This window comes from Thermobia domestica, chromosome 15, assembly GCF_964235325.1.
Source record: "Thermobia domestica chromosome 15, izTheDome1.hap1.1, whole genome shotgun sequence".
Taxonomy (NCBI): domain Eukaryota; kingdom Metazoa; phylum Arthropoda; class Insecta; order Zygentoma; family Lepismatidae; genus Thermobia; species Thermobia domestica.
Genome location: NC_137468.1, coordinates 120,126,228 through 120,145,284, shown reverse-complemented (window position 1 = coordinate 120,145,284; position 19,057 = coordinate 120,126,228). Strand labels below are relative to the sequence as shown.

General features: G+C 36.9%; 1 protein-coding gene across 4 annotated transcripts in view; it reads left to right on the top strand.

Annotated features, from left to right (window-relative positions):
* Window positions 1–4,538: 4,538 nt before the first annotated feature.
* Window positions 4,539–19,057, top strand: part of LOC145671218 (BRCA1-associated RING domain protein 1-like) — a 230,904-nt gene continuing 216,385 nt past the window's right edge. Inside the window, exon 1 of one of the 4 annotated variants that reach the window (XM_081740099.1) lies at window positions 4,539–4,753. In XM_081740099.1, coding sequence (XP_081596225.1) covers window positions 4,749–4,753 — 5 coding nt within the window. In that variant the 5' untranslated portion in view covers window positions 4,539–4,748. Of the gene's footprint in view, window positions 4,789–19,057 lie in introns of all 4 variants that reach the window. The other 3 variants (XM_081740100.1, XM_081740096.1, XM_081740098.1) reach the window with 3 other exon arrangements.

The window sequence follows — 19,057 nt, the reverse complement described above, 5'->3', positions numbered from 1 at the left end:
TGCATATTGGAACTGTGCATGAAGTGTGAATTGCATATTCAGCGCAGAAATACGTAATTGACTGTTCAGTTCAATAGCTGCACATGTTACTGAGTGTTCCTAATACCTGTGCACTGTATCGAGTCATTTTCCCTGTAATTTCCCGCGGGATATTATTCGCGTAATTATTTAGAGACTTAGGTTTCATAAGAATATAGGCTTTTTGCTTATGATTTTCTAATTTTGCTTAATTTTTTCTCCGAAATAATAAATAATTATTCATTATTACACTGCTTTGTTAAGGAAAGCACAAAGAAGCGATAATATAGTAAGAAAACTGAGTTAATAAAAATGTGAAAGTTACAGTATATGAGAACTTTTTTTTTCGGACGACGATACGCTAGTGAGAACATCGTAGGTAACTACTTATGAAAGGTATAATTAGCTTGAAATCGTTATCGACTGCAGACAAAATGGAATGGTGATGAGACGATCATAGGCCTTAAAGAACTGATGGAAGGTGAATGACAAATTTTCTATTGTATTATTCAAGTGAGAAGACAAATCTTGATAAGCAGCCACGTATTCAGTACGCACTACTATAGATTCGCTTTTTCTGACTTGATTTAAAAAAAAAAAAATTACATCCACGGGATTATTCGCAGGAAAGGGCAAAGTTTGTCCTCTGGTTTTGTATTATTAATATAGCTATAATAGGAGAAAGGAATGGAAATAAGTCGCACTGAGGCTTATTTATTTGATACCATCTCGGTATTCACGGTAGAATCACCGTATTTAGGTAAGTGCTATTCTGTGCTCGAGCACAGGGCGGCATAATTTAGGGGGCAGTAAAATTTTGGAATTTTGTTTTAAGATTCACAATAAGGTAATATTTAAAGAGAGTGGTATCTACTCTTCCCTCTTGGGAGCCGGCAACATTTGCGCTCTGGGGTGAAGCAATAACTCCGGTAACCAAATTCTTTGCATAGCTTGGACAACCACAACAGCATTTTTTTGATCATTGCTTACCCCAAATCTTCTCACAGAACTGAACAAAATTTCGATTCTATCGATTGAAATTTTCTGGTAAGAACAAAATGAAATCCATAGCTTAAAAAGTATCTTACGCAAAGAACTGTAGAATTTGTTGTCAATGCTATGGCATCTGTGTAGCTTTACTCAGAAATTGCGTCTTAGGGAATTTACATGCATTTTTCCACTCATTTAAGTAATTGAGGAAGTCTCTTTCTAGCCACTCGAGCCTAGAATCGCTGATTTCGAAAATGTGCATTGATGTTTTATCTAGCGAATGAACATGGTACGTCGTATTCTTCACATTGTGCATCTTAAACCATCTTCCCATTGTTTCTAAGAATGTAATTGTTACGTCACATGTTTGGAAGCCTTCTATGCCGAATAATTCCCCATGATCCTTCAGGACTTTAAAAGACGCTGTTATCACTTCTGAAAAAATCTGAGTAGCTCTTTTGACATTCATTTTTTCAAAATTGCTCGGATTTAGGTGTTTTTCTGGTAAAAATCTAACAGGTTTCAACACTTTTTTTTCTGAATTTCGTAAAGCATCCTGAGATACTTTGGAGTAATTTCTTGTCCTTTGTTAGTTAGAGTTCTTTTGGAATCAAGAAAAAGGTTCCTAACATTTTTAATATGACAGTAGTCATAGGATAGAAATAATGGTCGTTGGGGGTCACAAGGATGAGGGATTTGTGCTTTAGCGTCGCCTATACACACTTCTGCAAACATTTTAACATTAGTGGGATGATTATCAGTAACAATTCTAATTACTTTAAATCCAGAATTTTCTATGCTTGTAATAACTCTCAGAGTAAGCTCATGAAGTTGCGTCCCAGTTACATTGTTGGTAAATATATATATATATATATATATATATATATATATATATATATATATATATTGAACGGGGAGTGCGAAATGAGTTCCTAGCCCTTGGAATACGAAACACGTTAAGTGAGTCGCAATATTAGCTTCTTGCCCACTATTATTTTCAAGTCCATCCATCTCAACTGTACCAATAACTGAGTCACTTGAGTATTTTACTTGTGGTCGAATTGTCATATCATCAATTATCCTAACCTAACTGAAATATCTGTTTTTAGTTTTGGAGCCATAATTGCGCTCTTCTCCAGTGATTTGTTTGCTAGTCACGACAAAATGCTTATCAAAATGCTACCATGTAAAAGCACAATATACTTTTGATGCCATAGAATATTATACGAGATTTTTGGCAGCACATCTGCTACGAGAAATGCTACGATAAATGCTTTCGTCTAAAACTAGCCTTACAGTCACTTCTATAATCTTCCTGTCGAAAATGTCTGCTACAAACTACACTACGATCGGATGGCTGCGAATGTCCTTTGTCCACCGTACCTCTGGAAACAGCTTTCAACCATTTTTCTCTTAAACTTAAGTCACGCGGAAATTCGTGAAATGAAACATCGTTGTCTTTCCCTTTTGTACTGTTGCACCACGGAAAAGAACAATAAAAGACCATTTCAGTTCATTAAAGACCATTTTTAAACCATTTCAGTTTTATAGAGAAAGCAATAACACAACTCAAAAAACTTCCCCACATGCACTTTGGATAAACGCCTTTTTTCACTTTCCACAAGCACTATCTTGCATGACTGAACAGTAGCGCCACGGCAAACAGAGGAACTACTAAACGCCGGACACGTTTAAATTTTGAGTGACCAGGACTATTAAATATATGTAAGTCTAGCTATGGCCTTTTCTCCTTTCCCCGAAATCTGTCAAACGTATTAAAACCACCAATCGCTTGAATATCGCACCCTTTATTGTTCCCTCTTACTCCCTCCCACTACTGCCGCCACAGCTCTATTTACGGAAGCACGTGTTCCTTCCCTAACAATATATGTTCAATTCCTCAGTGATACCTTCTGTCTTTCTCGCTTCCCCAGTACCTCCACTGATTTCCTACCCAAACTCCAATTATTATCATACCTACATACATCATCTCATCATCGTCCCTATCATTCCTCCCTTCCCTTTATTTATTACAGTTATATCACTCTCTCCCCTCTCCTTCCCCTACTTTCTCGATCTCGGACTCCTTTGCCTTATTTGTATGATTATTTTCTTTCACCCTTAGATCTCAATATCGAACTTCCCCCTTACCCTCCCTCTTCGATTGGTCTCCAATATCCCAGCATTTATATTTCGCTTTTCCATTCCTAGCTTTCTCACTTCCCCTCTAACACCCGCTAATTATATACAGATGGCTCTAAATCACGTCAGTGTGTCGGTTTGGGTTTCTACGATTCTTTTCTCAACAAACATTTCAATTACAAATTGCCCTCTTCTACTACTATCTTTCAAGCAGAAGCTTACTCTGTAGCTGCTGCCCTCAGTCACTCTCTTCAACATTCTTATGCTATAGTATGTCTTGTTTCTGATTCCAAATCCCCTCTTTTCACATTACAATCATACCCTTGGACTTCTACAACTGACCGTATTATTTTAGAGATCAAATCGTTGGTAGTTCTACGTATCACTCATGGCTTTTCTACTTTCTTTTTATTAGTGAAAAGTCACGTGTGTGTCGTGGGCAATGAATCATCAGACCGCACTGCAAGTGTTGGCAGTTTGTTTGGTCACCCGATTTCTCTGAAACTCACACCCTCCTCTTACCGCTCTCATTCCCTCTCTCGTCATCTACATTGTTGGAAATGTTATAACTCCCAAAGTCCTACAGCTAATTGGTACTGGCATCACCCTTCCCCTCTAACCTCCCCTCCTTGATTTCTTTCCACTTCCCTCTCCCCTTTCAAATTCGTATCTTACTCCAACTCCGTCTTCATGTTGCACCTACTCCCGTTCGCCTCTATCACCTCCGTCAACATCCCTCTCTCCGCTGCGACTATGGAGTAAACCTTGGTACAGGTAATCAATTGTTTTTTTTCATGTCCTCTCTACTCTCCCTATCGTTCCCAGTTCTACTCTCTCTTGTATACAAATTATGGTTAGAGACCTTTCGATTTGGATTCCATTCTATTAACGGCGCCGATTACTTTTCTCAAATTTTTTCTCTTTTATCTCTCTAAAAATCGCATGTTTCCCACAAACTAAATAAAACTTCCTTACAAGGCTGACTATAATCTTTATTATAAATTAACTAGAAATGTTACAGTTTCGGAAGTATATCACTTCCTTCTTCAGACTACTACTCCAACTCTGAGTCTGAAGCATTGGAGTAGTAGTCTGAAGAAGGAAGTGATATACTTCCGAAACTGTAACATTTCTAGTTAATTTATAATAAAGATTATAGACAGTCTTGTAAGAAAGTTGTATTTAGTTTATGTTTAAGATGGACACAAGGCCTTTTTTTTTTATCATAATACGTATGTTTTCCTGTAGTTCATAGTGCTCTCTCTTGTCAGCCGCTTTTCTCTTAATTTTCAAAGAGTTTATTCTCTACCGTATTTGACCTATCTTACTTTTTTTTTTGTCGTTACCTTTATAAACTGCCGATAGGTCTTATTTAAGACGGTGGTAACATTTCTGCGTCATATTTGTTGCAACAGCAGTGGAGTCAAAGATCTTATTAGTGAAGTGAAGTGAAGTGCTCTAGAAGCGGCAATTCATAAAATTGTCTTTGTACGACGACGTGATTGATTTGTCTCTTAGATTTGTTTATTATTGGGAAGACTTATTTTTCGTGCAGAAAACGTGAATTTAATTTAATTAGACGTCTCAGTAAGCCGAGTATGAAGTAAGTTCTTCGATATAATGTCCGAACAGTATCAGGTATATTATATTTTTAGGTTTACTGTAGTCACAAATTGTAAACATTGTCTGGAAGAGCATATAATATTTGCATATATAGAATATTTCCGTGGAGCAGTTGAATAGTTCCACAGCCAGCACATATTAGTATGTATGTAGAGTGTATTCTTCATTAAGTGTACTTTTCTTACCTAAAAAAACATTCTGTTGAGCGACTTTACTAGGTAGTCGTACACAAGGGAATTATTGTTTGATTTGATCTAATATTACCTTCTGCATAATGTAGGGATGCTGTACTTTATGTGTCCTATATGTCGGAGAATGGGCTGTAAGTTAGTATGAGCCAGGATATCGTAAGGTACAACTTGCTGAAAAATTAATTTTTCCCCATGGTATTCTAGTCATTCAGGTTAGGTTACATTCTGGTTCACATCTTGTTGCAGAGCACACACTGAATAAGGAGCTAATGCATAAACCACGAACCAACTTGTGCTAGGTGGCCATTAAAAGCATGAATACTATCTAACAGATACAGGGCAGGAGCGCAGCAGAGGGCCCAAGCGGAGCGGGGCGGGTGCGTCAGCGACGGGGCATACTCATAAACGAGGATAGTGGAAAAATACATAGAATTGTTACTTTCAAAGTAGCATCACTGCTTTCCCGGATACAAATGCCCCGCTGCGAGGAGAAATTCTTTATTAGATGTGAAGAGTAGAGTATGTAGATTGCTTGAACACATATTTGGATAAGTAACCTTCGAAATGATCTTTCTTTTTGGGTTCACTCGAGCAGACGGCTCTACCAAAAACAAAATTTACAGGTAAAATACGATGTCAAACACTTTTCGTAAAAGAAGAGGAGTGTAAATATAAGTAATTTCAGTTAGTGGATATCATATTGAAATATATTTTGAATGGTAATAAACGTATTGTAAGTGTAATTATTTACTGAAGCAAAATGCGAAAGAGTACAAGGGCGCGGAAAAGGTGGTAATAGACGGCGGGAATATTCTGTGCGTGTTAGCATTGGACGTTTGCGATGTATGTAATGCAATATACGATTCTATTACAAAGAATTGTACGATAAAGAGCGTAATATTATCGTCGTTTATGCATTAGGTCCTCATTTAGTGCATGCTGTGCAAGAAGAAACCGGAAAATGCAATAGATGTGTGAAAATTTGGTAGAACCGTCTGCGCGAGTAATGCCTTCTTGAGTAACGAACATTCCATTCTATACACTGTATATACACTGAAATTTGGTTCAGAGAGTGTTTAGTACAAGGGGTCCAGAAGCACGTAAAAAACACAATATTTACAGGAGAAATGAATGATGCAAGTACGTAGACGTAACATAACGTAACCAAATCTAACCTAACCTAAGATAACCTGAACTAACCTAATATTAGTAGAAATAAGCGAAATTCTCTCATTTTTTGGAAAATTATGCGGGACTCCTACACTAATATAACACAAACTAAACTAACTTAACCTAACCCAACCTAACCTAACCTACTCTAAACTAATCGAATGTGAACAGAAATTACCAAAATTGTAACATTTTTTAGAGGAAAGAGCTGGACCCCTTCTGCTAAACATAGGCCTTTGGTTCTGTCCAGCAATAGTACGTTCTTCTGATGAGACTCACCACTTGCTACTGTTGATACAAATTCCACAGGATGATTGACTGATAGATGTTTCAATCCTTTGTTTTTACATCAATCATATGTTTTCCAACAATCAGGGCAAGGGGTTCTAGAACACAGGTCCCCCCTCCCTATTTAGATGTGATAAAGACAGAAAATAACGTGCCCTGTGGGGCTCGAACCCGCCTTCGGATCTCCCCAACTCGTTTCATGAACCGAGTACCTTGTTTTTGTCTAAATTGTGATAAAGGTAGAAGTACTAGTGCCGTGGGGGTCTTAACTCCCTTCGCTCGCTGTCCCTAGCTCAGCTGTATTTTGTAAAGTATGTAACACACTGTAAATCTTTGTGCAAGATTGGGGGAGATACTGAATATCAGCTCCCGCATTCGCTCGCTCGGCGGAACTATGAATTAAATATTAAAGTTTGGTACAGAAAGGAACCAACCTAGCTACTAATCTATATAGGGGGACCTGTGTTATAAAACCTTCCCAACAAAATCAGAAACTATTGTCGTACCAGGTTTTATTTTTTGCTTTATCACAAATGGTAATGATTCCTTCGTTCGACTCTACGGGGATCAAGAGGAATTTAGTTTTATCGTCTCTCTGCACAACACCAAACACCCACTGTCCTTCCACGCGCCTGCCTCTGTTAAATTTCCTTCTCCCAAAATTTGCTTTGTCTATCTCCACTACTTTTCCGTGTCCAGACACAGATGGTGTGACGTTTGAACTCCAATTTCAGTGGTGGCGCTAGGATCAACTAGGCGGTCAGAACACTCTCCGCTTTGTGTTTGGCAAGTCGCTGTTGCCACGTTTTCACCCTACCCTCTTCGTTTTGCCTAAACGTCAAAAAGTAGAAGGACGAATAAGTCTTTTTACTCAGGATCATTTAATACTGTGTTGCTAGTGGATAAAAAAATTACGAATTTTGTTAAACTATTTTCAGAGTACCACGTGTCTGTTAGTATCTAGCTTCCGTGTAGGCATTCGTGTGAGTTCTGTACTCATTTTAGGCCTATATACCGGCATGTTTTCGTTTAGGTATGCATTCTGCCGTTCCATTATTATAATTGATTTACGTAAATTCTTTTGCACTTCGTTAAGCGGAAGATAAAATACTACGAAAGACTTACTATATAATGATGCAATAGACTAGGCTTCCTCAATCTATTTATTTTATATCACGACCCCTTTTTATCACACCTTGCCTGCGAGTTTCACAATTAATTTCCTGTTTATATATGTTTTCTTAATTGCTGTTCATCGCTTACGGTTCTAAGTTCTATTTGTATTTAAATGTGAAGATTTTAACGAGTTTCATTCCTTTTTTATTCCAATTGGTTTTAAAACGATTCTCGTAGCTAATTTCTCAATATGCTTTTTTGAAAACGATAATCATGCCTGTTGTTTTGTATGGCTGCGAAACATGGTCACTTACTCTGAGGGAAGAACATAGACTGAAAGTATTTGACAACAAGATCCTGAGACGAATATTCGGACCCAAGAGGAACGGGAATGGGGAATGGCGGAAACTTCATAACGAGGAACTACATAATTTATATGGTTTACCCAACATTGTTAGGGTCGTGAGGTCTAGGAGGCTTAAGTGAGCAGGTCATGTAGCTAGAATGGAAGAAAGTAGAAACGCTTTCAAAGTCTTGACTGGAAGACCAATCGGGAAACGACCATTAGGAAGACCTAGGCGCAGATGGGAGGACAATATTAAGATGGATCTCTCAGAGATTGGAATACAAAGTAGAAACTGGATGGAGTTAGCTAAGGATAGAAGTCAGTGGAGAGCTTTTGTGAACGCGGCATTGAACCTCCGGGTTCCATAGGCCATAGAGTTAGTTAGTTAGTTAGTTAGTTATTTGGAAACATGTGTACAAATAAAAATATGTCTATCAAAAGAAGAAGTTCATAATATTTAAAAAAATATTTTTCTGCTACAAGCCCTTAATTACATTTATTATTTACATTTTCCTTCGCTCCCTTATATCGGGCCGCGGTGGCTCAGTAGTAAGCAGGTGGCAATAGCCGAGTGGTCTCGGGTGTTCGGCTTGGGATCATGAAGCGCAATCCACTGGGGGTTCGAGTCCCTCTGAAGAGCATGGTTGGATTTTTAACTGTCCTAGACCTTTCTGTATTCGTGCCCCTGTCGTGTTTGGATTACGCAGAAATTACACGAACTGTCCATGGCGAACACTATCCCGGTTGGGACGAACTTTAAAAAAGTGGTAGAACGTTCACCTATGGTGCATGGGGTCCTTGGTTCGATCCCAGCTCGGGCCAAGTGAGCTTAGTGGTACAAACATCGTGTGCATGTGTTTTCTTGAGGTTCTCCCGTTTCCTGCTACTTCATTCCATCATTTAATTCATTTCTCATCATCACCGACTCATTTAGTGTAGCCGGCATGATCGTAGGACGTAAACTTAAGATTTCATTTTTTCAACTCTCATATTCTAGCGAGCCCAAGGTTAAGAAACCTCGCAATAGACAAAGTGGACAATTTACTATGAAGAAAAATGTCCCACGTCTGTGTCCTTTAGGCTAAATGAAATGGATGATCGATGAAAGTGAATTACAAAGTCACATGTACTTTTGTGCTTTCACTGGAAATCGAACCCGGGTCTATGTGCAACAAAGCCACACGCGGTAGCTACTAGACCAGAGGGAAGGGCTATTTTAATATCGAATAATGGAAGTCTATAGTGAAATATGCATGTGATATAATACAAAAGGCCTGGACTAAAGTTGGGATTCTCAAAAAATGTCAACATACTTATTATACCGTTAGGAGGCAATGATGGTGAGATAGGGGAAACGAATATTATGTTCTGCACATCAAATAAATTTTTCGCCGTGGTTATTTTTCTTTATTTAGTAATAGTAATAATTGTATTTTAATTACGTGTTCATTTGTATCTTACCGACACATATTCACATAGCCATAGTAATATATGTAGTTAGTTCTTTCCTTCCCTTCTCTTTCTGTGTTGAGAAGGACAAAATGAATCGTACACGTTTGAGGCAAACGTGTCATCTGAGCGCCACCGACTTCGAAGAGAAACTGAGAAACACATGGTTTGTTCTTTCGTCGGCAGCCGTCCCGTGTAGGGTATCTTCATGTTGAATGTGGCAACTCATCTGTGTTGATAGTCGTGTTGGGGATGAGTAGTGTGTTTGCAACTCTTATTGGTTGGCACTTTCTTGTAGTCTGAAAAATAGTGTTGCAAAGTTGAAACATTTCTCTACGTTGACGGAGTGATGAGGATAGGTACCAAATTTCACAAAATTAAATCCCCACGTTAAGCGGGTTTGCATATCCAGGCTCCTATGAAAACATTTACGCTCACTCCAACCTCAATCATTTCACGAATTCAACCTGTTTTACGCATGTTATTAGGACATAATATCGATTGTGATTTATTCTAAAAACGCTTTTATACATTGCAAGAGCTGTAACGTCCAAATATTTACTGAGAACTCATAGTCGTATCGGAATAAACAAAAGCGAGTATGGAACAGTAAATTGCTTTCACAAGAGGCAAAAGAAGACGTGCAAAGGCACACAAAACGGTCGAGTGGTTTGGGTCGATGTACTATCAATCACATGTTTGTGTGTTCAAACCCGGTAGCAAGTTGTTTCTTTTTTTTAAGTGTCTTCCTATTTTCATCCGGAGGCTGAAAATATTTCTTTGAGTAACTCATTGAAAACTTCTTTTGTTTCAAATTCGATTAGAATTGAACATTATATGAATTGCGAATCTTAAATCCATAGCTAAAAAATACAACAACCAAAAAAAAAAAAAAAAAAAAAAAAAATGAAGTATACTCACTACTCCATTATCTTCTGATTTGTAACGAAAAACTATTTATAAACAGTGGTGACTTCAGAAAATTATCCTCGGGGGGAATTTCAATATGCGGGTGGAGGGCAAACATTGGCAGTCCACATTGAGCACGATCGAATATATGGTCCTGAAGGCGGAAATTTCTTAGCTCGAGAGGGGTCTCAAATTCTCCCTCAGATCACATCCTGAAAGCATCATTGCTTAAAAGCTTTTTCTAACAAATATAATATTACACTTGTTTCTCGTTCTACATTTAGAATTGGTAAAATCATAACTTATAGAGGATTATAATAAAAGCATAAACATTACAATACCAATCATGTATAAATTATCCTATAAGTTACCAACTTTGGGTCAGATTAAAACTCAAATATTTGTTTTCGGATTGCACTTAGAAGTAACTCCTCTCTATATAATCCTGATTGGAAAGCCATGTATAACTCTAATTAATTAATCAATATTTATACAAATATTTTTTTTATTTTACTATTTTTACTATTCAATATTATATACACTTCATTTCCAGAATCAAAATCTCGAAAATGTATATTGTACGATTGTAGATTCGCAAATAAATGATTATTTATCATATATATTGGTCTCTATTCGAAATTCTATTTAATCGAATCCGACAAGAACACAAACAGAAACATCGAGAACAGGTGAAGAAAGAGAAAAAAAGTGCTGAAGCCGGCGGGGACTCGAACTTAGGTCGAATGGTGCTTTATAAGCCGAACGCCTTAGACCACTCGGCTATGGTAACAACTAGTGATAGTAGCAAAGGCTTCGAGTAGTAGTTCTTATTACAGAATAACATTTTCTATTGCCTAAAATTTAAACCTAATTTACTTTGATATAATATATCTATTAATTTGTTTCATGAACACGTTTTCGTTACTTTGATGAATGATGTATGTTGTTGATATAGATTCTATTACACGTTCTTTCGTAAATATTATAGAAAGTATCAGGGTTATTTATGATCTTTCATGGAAATTGACTGGCGCATGCGCAGTACACAGACAGTTCAATTGCAAGGCGAGGAAGGAAACACTAACACACTGTTAGAATATTTCATCGCTGTGAAGTATAAAGAACAGCTAAAATGTATTTTACGCTTGTCACTGCGTAAAGAATCACCAGGTTAATGTTTGTCCAAGTTCTCACTGATCAACTGGACTCATGAAAAATAATTAATATTGTCATTACTGCACAATATGAAGAATAAAAAACGTAAATTACACCACATTGTTCTCGAATTCGAACCTAGCTAAGGAAGGGACTATAAACAAAATGTGATTTATTCATTCGAATTGAGATAATTCAATGAAAACTAGAAATTACAAAATCAAAAGGGAAAACATCGTTAAAAAGACAATAATACTTTTATCCGAGATGTAAAATAAAGTTATTAATTAACTGAAATGAAAGTAATATTGGGCATGATATAGGCCTAGAGTAAGAAAAAAAGTAAATGTATTCCTAGAAACGTTCAAAGTAAATTCACAAATACTTTTTGAAGATATACTACTCTTCCTTAACGTCTTAACGAACTAATAAGTAAACAAGCAAAGGAGAAGAATGAAGAACGAAAGTATTGCTCTTGAAAAAATATAATAAATAAATGAAACTTAAATAAATGTTTACACAAAAAGTGACACACTAGTACTTCGTGTAATCACCTCCAGAGTCAATAACTTCTTGAATTCTTGAAGTCTGGAGGGGATACTAGATACAAGTTTTACGTCCCACGGTTATGCCGGTTAGGCTAAAGGAGAGTACTAGATACAAGTCTCGAGCAATACGACGGTGTGTCACGAAAATGTTGCCACAGTTCCATAACATGATTTTGAAGAAACGTTTGGTCTCTTCTTCACGTCTCTCTTCCCATTCTTGCACCATGTAGGCCCAGAGATTCAATTGGGTTCAAATCTGGGGATAGAGGGGGCGACTCAATACAAATTAACTCTGGATGTTCACTTAGCCACTCTCGTGTTTGCCGCAAAGTGTGAACAGCACTGTTGTCATGCATAAATATATATTCTTCCTGTTCGGGGAAGTTTCTTTCTAAGGACGGTAACAACGTATTTTCGAGGATATTAATGTAAACACTGCTGTTCACTCTCTCAGGCACCGCAACCAAATCTCCAGGACCAGCAGCCGTCATGTATCTCCAAACGTGTGCTGATATTCGTCCTGAACAAGAAGTTCTAATAATATTTTGTTCAGCATACCTGGTTCCGCGCGGTCTATACAATATAACTCTGCCTTGTTGGTTAGACTTGGAAATCTTCTCGTCGGTCCAGATAACTAAGTCCCAATATGACTGAGGTTGGGTTGTGTTATTCTGTGCCCATTCCATTCGTCTGGCCTTGTGAGTTTCAGTCAGGAGAGTCTTCCTAGCGGATATTGAACAGTGTAGACCAGCCCCCAATAATCTTCTTCTTATTGTTTCGTGAGAACAATTATATTCTCTGGCTTTGTCCAAGAGGATTGACGTGTGGCGTAGAGGTCTGTTGATTACTTCTGTAACTAAAGCTTGATTTTGAGCTGCAGTTGCCACTTTTGGCATTCCACTTCTTGACCGAGACCTGAACCATTCACCACCTTCTTCATGTCGCTGAACCCATTTCTTGAGAGTTTTCTTGTCACATCCCAGATCTCTAGCAATCTGAGGCACAGTTTGTTCCATTTTTGCTAGGCCTATGATTTCTCCTCTCAGAGCAACAGACAGTTCTCCACAACCTTTAGAGCGAGGCATTTTGACAACCTGTTAGAAATTTGCGTTCTGGCGTGTATGACAAATGTCGGTAAAGTGCATCTTTCTGTTTCTACTGCGCATGCACCAGTCAGTTTTCATGAAAGATCATAAATAATCCTGACAATTGTTGTAATATTTATGAACGAATACGTAATAGAACCTATATTAACATCATTCGTCAAAGTAAAGAATACTGTAAACACAAAACAATTTCAACAGACTATTACATCAGGCCAAAATAGGCTTAAACTTCAGAGAATACAAAATAAATTTCATACTGTAACAAAAGATTGAACACGAAACACGCTTACTATATTTTCAACTTGTCACATTAGCCGACATTCGGCTAGAGATTCTGAGGCACCATTCAAGAGTAGTTCGAATCCCACCACAGTACAATTTGGTTTTACCTCTTCTTGACGTTTCTATTTGTGATCCTGCCGGATTCTATTAAATATAATTTCGTAATACCCTAAAATATAAGTAATATTTGAAACTCTTAATCTCCCATTTTTACATTTTTCAAGCTCAGTTGAGAAGAAAGAGGGAAAATGAAAGTACAAAGATTTACAATAATTACTTAGCATTTACTGTCATTGTAATTGTGGATATTTTATTTATGAAAATGTATAATGAACTAAAAATATATTTAGTAGGTCACATGTCTCCATTTTTCGATTCTAACTTGAAAGTTACAGTTTAGGTGGTGACATATCAAAGACCCAGGGGGTTGAGGGGGGTGTAACCCTTCCCATTGAAACTTTTATATTCTATTGAAATAAAAAGCGTTTCAGTTTATAATCTTGGAAAAGCAACAATCACTGTGTGTGGAGGACGGTTTATTTATACTACGATTTATCACTTCCAAATGTGTAGAAGATGTGACTGGATATTGTGCATAATCATTCAAGAAATATAACACAACGAAGGGACTTCGTAAACCCTTCACGCCACCCCAGGAGGAGGAAGTGCGTCCCGCCGTCCCTCGGTTGGGAACTACTGCTTGCGAGGGAAACATTCTAACAGTGTGTTAGTGTTTCCTTCCTCGCCTTCCAATTGAACTGTCTGTGTACTGCGCATGCGCCAGTCAATTTCCATAAAAGATCATAAATAACCCTGATACTTTCTATAATATTTACGAAAGAACGTGTAATAGAATCTATATCAACAACATACATCATTCATCAAAGTAACGAAAACGTGTTCATGAAACAAATTAATAGATATATTATATCAAAGTAAATTAGGTTTAAATTTTAGGCAATAGAAAATGTTATTCTGTAATAAGAACTACTACTCGAAGCCTTTGCTACTATCACTAGTTGTTACCATAGCCGAGTGGTCTAAGGCGTTCGGCTTATAAAGCACCATTCGACCTAAGTACGAGTCCCCGCCGGCTTCAGCACTTTTTTTTCTCTTTTTTCACCTGTTCTCGATGTTTCTGTCTGTGTTCTTGTCGGATTCGATTAAATAGAATTTCGAATAGAGACCAATATATATGATAAATAATTATGTATTTGCGAATCTACAATCGTACAATATACATTTTCGAGATTTTGATCCTTTAAATGAAGTGTATATAATATTGAATAGTAAAAATAGTAAAATAAAAAAAAAATTTGTATAAATATTGATTGATTAATTAGAGTTATACACGGCTTTCCAATCAGGATTATATAGAGAGGACTTACTTCTAAGTGCAATCCGAAAACAAATATTTGAGTTTTAATCTGACCCAAAGTTGGTAACTTATAGGATAATTTATACATGATTGGTATTGTAATGTTTATGCTTTTATTATAATCCTCTATAAGTTATGATTTTACCAATTCTAAATGTAGAACGAGAAACAAGTGTAATATTATATTTGTTAGAAAAAGCTTTTAAGCAATGATGCTTTCAGGACGTGATCTGAGGGAGAATTTGAGACCCCTCTCGAGCTAAGAAATTTCCGCCTTCAGGACCATATATTCGATCGTGCTCAATGTGGACTGCCAATGTTTGCCCTCCACCCGCATATTGAAATTCCCCCCGAGGATAATTTTCTGAAGTCACCACTGTTTATAAATAGTTTTTCGTTACAAATCAGAAGATAATGGAGTAGTGAGTATACTTCATTTTTTTTTTTTTTTTTTTTTTTTTTTTTAGCTATGGTTTTAAGATTCGCAATTCATATAATGTTCCGTTCTAATCGAATTTGAAACAAAAGAAGTTTTCAATGAGTTACTCAAAGAAATATTTTCAGCCTCCGGATAGATATAGAAACAACTTGCTACCGGGTTTGAACACATAAACATGTGATTGATAGTATATCGACCCAAACCACTCGACCGTTTTGTATGCCTTTGCACACCTTCTTTTGCCTCTTGTGAAAGCAGTTTACTGTTCCATACTCGCTTTTGTTTATTCCGATACGACTATGAGTTCTCAGTAAATATTTGGACGTTACAGCTCTTGCAATGTATAAAAGTGTGTTTAGAATAAATCACAATCGATATTATGTCCTAATAACATACGTAAAACAGGTTGAATTCGTGAAATGATTGAGGTTGGAGTGAGCGTAAATGTTTTCATAGTTAGGAGCCTGGATATGCAAACCCGCTTAACGTGGGGATTTAATTTTGTGAAATTTGGTACTACAATATTATAAAGCAAGTTTCGCTGAATTTCAGAACATTGCGTGTCTTTTAAGACAACATAGCATTTACAAATAATCTTTAAGAATCGAAAAAAGACTCTAGATATTTTTCAACAACTATTTTAATTTCATACAAATTTACTACATACAGTATGAAACATTTCAAATAGTAAGGACAAACTCAACATCTGGCCAACTTTTTTTTTTTTTTTAACCCAAAGTATAATAATCATAACAAATTTCAACAATAATAATAATAACTAATTAAAAGAAGAACGTTTTGTAGAGTTCTTCATTGTGAAGAAAGTTTAAAACGCGTCTTTTCCAAAGCAACTCTTTGTTGAGTTCACCATTACTACCGGGAATGCTTCATATGTTTTAAAATAGTGTATGTTGAGCATATATTGAACGCTAACCAACTTCCTGATATAGCCTGAGACTCCAATGAAAACAGAAACAATCTATAACAATATAAGACGAAGTTGAAGGAAGCTGGCAAGTGGCTGCACTGAAAAATATCATTTATTTGCTTGATGGAACTTGAGGAAAGCATCTGGAGAAACCTCAGACAGGATAAATAGTCTTCGGATTTGTACCTGAGATCATCACATTAAGAAAGAAGATCGTTAACATTAGCCTATATTTTTGATTGATTGTTTTTTTATTTGATGTTTAGCGTCTCTTTCAGCAGCGAGACAATATGGGACGTGGACCTACAGGTTAATAAGAAATCCGAACTGCATGTGCTCCCGCCGATAACCGCTTAGGCACGAGGTAGTTACTACCCTACATTTCATTTGTTCGATAAGCATTTCTCTTTTAAAATCTCTGGTTTTCTTTGCATTCCTGCGATTGGCATGTTTCCAAGCAGGTTTTCTAAAGGGAATTCGAAGGAACGAACAAAATCTTGTATAGTTATTACAGTTCTATTTTTAAATAAGGATTCATATGCTCTGATGATATATCTTTATGTTTATAAGCAGAGGCGGCAAGACCGCTCAGGTTACAGCCTGGACAATATTTAGCAGTGTCAATTAAAAAATTCATGATGTATTAAGAATGGGTTTACTTGAGCAGACGGTTCTACCAAATAGAAAATTTATATGTAAAATACGATGTAAAACATTTTACGTGAAGGAATGAGAGTGTGAATGTTAGTAATTACTGTAAGTACACACCATATTAAAACGAATTTTGAGTGATAGTGAAAGTTTTATATGTGCAAGCATGCGTTTCCATTATCCTCGTTTATACGTGTAGCCCCCGTCGCTGACGCGCGTGCTCTGTACGGATGCACCCCTTCGCTGCCACTCGGTCCTTCTTGCTGCGCTCCTACTTTGACTCGGTTAGATGGCATTCGTGTTTTTTAGAGGCCATCTAGCACAACTTAGTACGTGCTTTATGCACTGCAGTTTCTATGGCATGTGTCCACACTGTATTAATATTGAGCTCTCCTGAAGTTAATCAGCAAGTAGTGATGGAGCTCCTCATTTAGTGTATGCTCTGCTGAAGGAAATACAAAGCGCTAACCCAGGGTTTGAGAAACCCCGTTTTTTTTTAAAAAAAAAAAGAAAAAACAATCCACTTGGGCTCATATGGGTTTTTTCGAAATATTTTCATGTCTTTGGGATAAAGGTGTTAAACTGTGATTTATATTTCAGGATTGTCTTTGTCACAACTTGCAACAATTTTCTATTCACTACTGTTTTGAAAAAATGACCACCATTTTAAAATTTTACATTCGATCGCTGCCAGTATATATACACAGCTGATTTAGAGTGTCTCGTGCTTCTACTCTGAAAATTTCAACTTAAAAGACCGAAAATTGCGCTTTGTAGTGTGGATATTCCCTGTTTTGTAAAAATGGCCGCCGTTTTGAAATTCTACGTTGGTACGCCGCCAAAATCTATACAGAAAATTTAGTGTGTTTCGTGCTTGTACCCTGATAATTTAAAAGACGAAAAGTTGTACTCTGTGGTGTGTATGGTACAGGCAGACAAACGAACAAATGTAGATCGAGTTAACCCAGGAGCCTCAAGGACGTTCGCCAAATACGAATACCAAATATATTAATTTAAAACAGAGGTATAAATCATGTTTTATAAAATAAAGGTTTCAAAATGTTTTATATAAAATAAATATTTTCCAGCGGAAAATAAATGGTTTTATTGTTGAAGTTCACTCGCGGAATTTCTCAAGCACTCGTTGCAAGACGGTTCTTCCCCGAAAACAATTAACAAAGATATAATTCATATTTTATACATTAAATGTTTCAAACTGTTTTGATGAGTTTAAATGTCTTCCAGAGTAAAGTAAATAGTTTTATTGTTGAAGTATTGGCTTCCGATGCTTTGTGCGTTCAATTGCGAGAATTTCCCGAGCACTCCTTTCACGATGGGATATTCTCGAAAATGCAGCTTTCTTTATTGTACATCGAAAGCTCCACTAGTACGGAATTTTGAATACAGCACTTGAAATAGTAGCGTTACGTTGTCTTCGGAATTCCGAAATGAAATGAAATCTTTGAGTTTTACGTCCCACGGTTATGCCGGTTAGGCTAAAGGAGACGGTGATGATGAGTAATGAATGAAATGGTGGAATGAAGAAAGTGGGAGGAAACGGGAGAACCCCGAGAAAACCCACGCACACGGTGTTTGTCCACCACAAAGTTCACTTGGCGGGGGCTGGGATCGAACCCGGAACCCCAAACACCAGAGGTGAACGCTCTACCACTGAGCCACCGCGGTCCCCTTCGGAACTCCGAGCATTAAGCTTCTTAAATTTAACAAGAATTTTTACGCTATTGCTGGTGTTGATTTTACAGAATGCTTATTTGAAGAGTAGCAACAAATGATTGAACTAAACTGTTGTTGAAAAACAACATTTTCCTGAACAATACTTCTGTTACTGTCAAAGATACATAATGCTAATAGTTTTACTAATGTATTTACATATTTACCGGTAGTACGGGCACCTATGGCCTTAAACCCGTCAAATATATGAAGGATAACGTCACCGAGTCGGCGAGAACACTATTCATGGAGAGTATTTTCTAAAATATAAAACTGCATATTTTATTTCAAATGCACTACAAACATAATCCATACATTACTGTTTAGCTCAAACCTCTTGACGTTTAGTGAGAGCCAATGAAGTGCAAAGCAGACGTTGTCAGATCGCCACTTTCCCTCACGCGTGGAAATTATATTAAACGGTCGCGAATAACATATATTAGTAAATAACTGTGATTTTACAAGTATATAATAATTGACTACAATAAGAAACAGTAGTAAAATAAACATACTTTGAACATGTTCCCTGCTAATCCAGAGGCAAAGCTAATGGTTCTTCTGCATCCTCATCCTCACTATTACTACTTTCGGTCATAT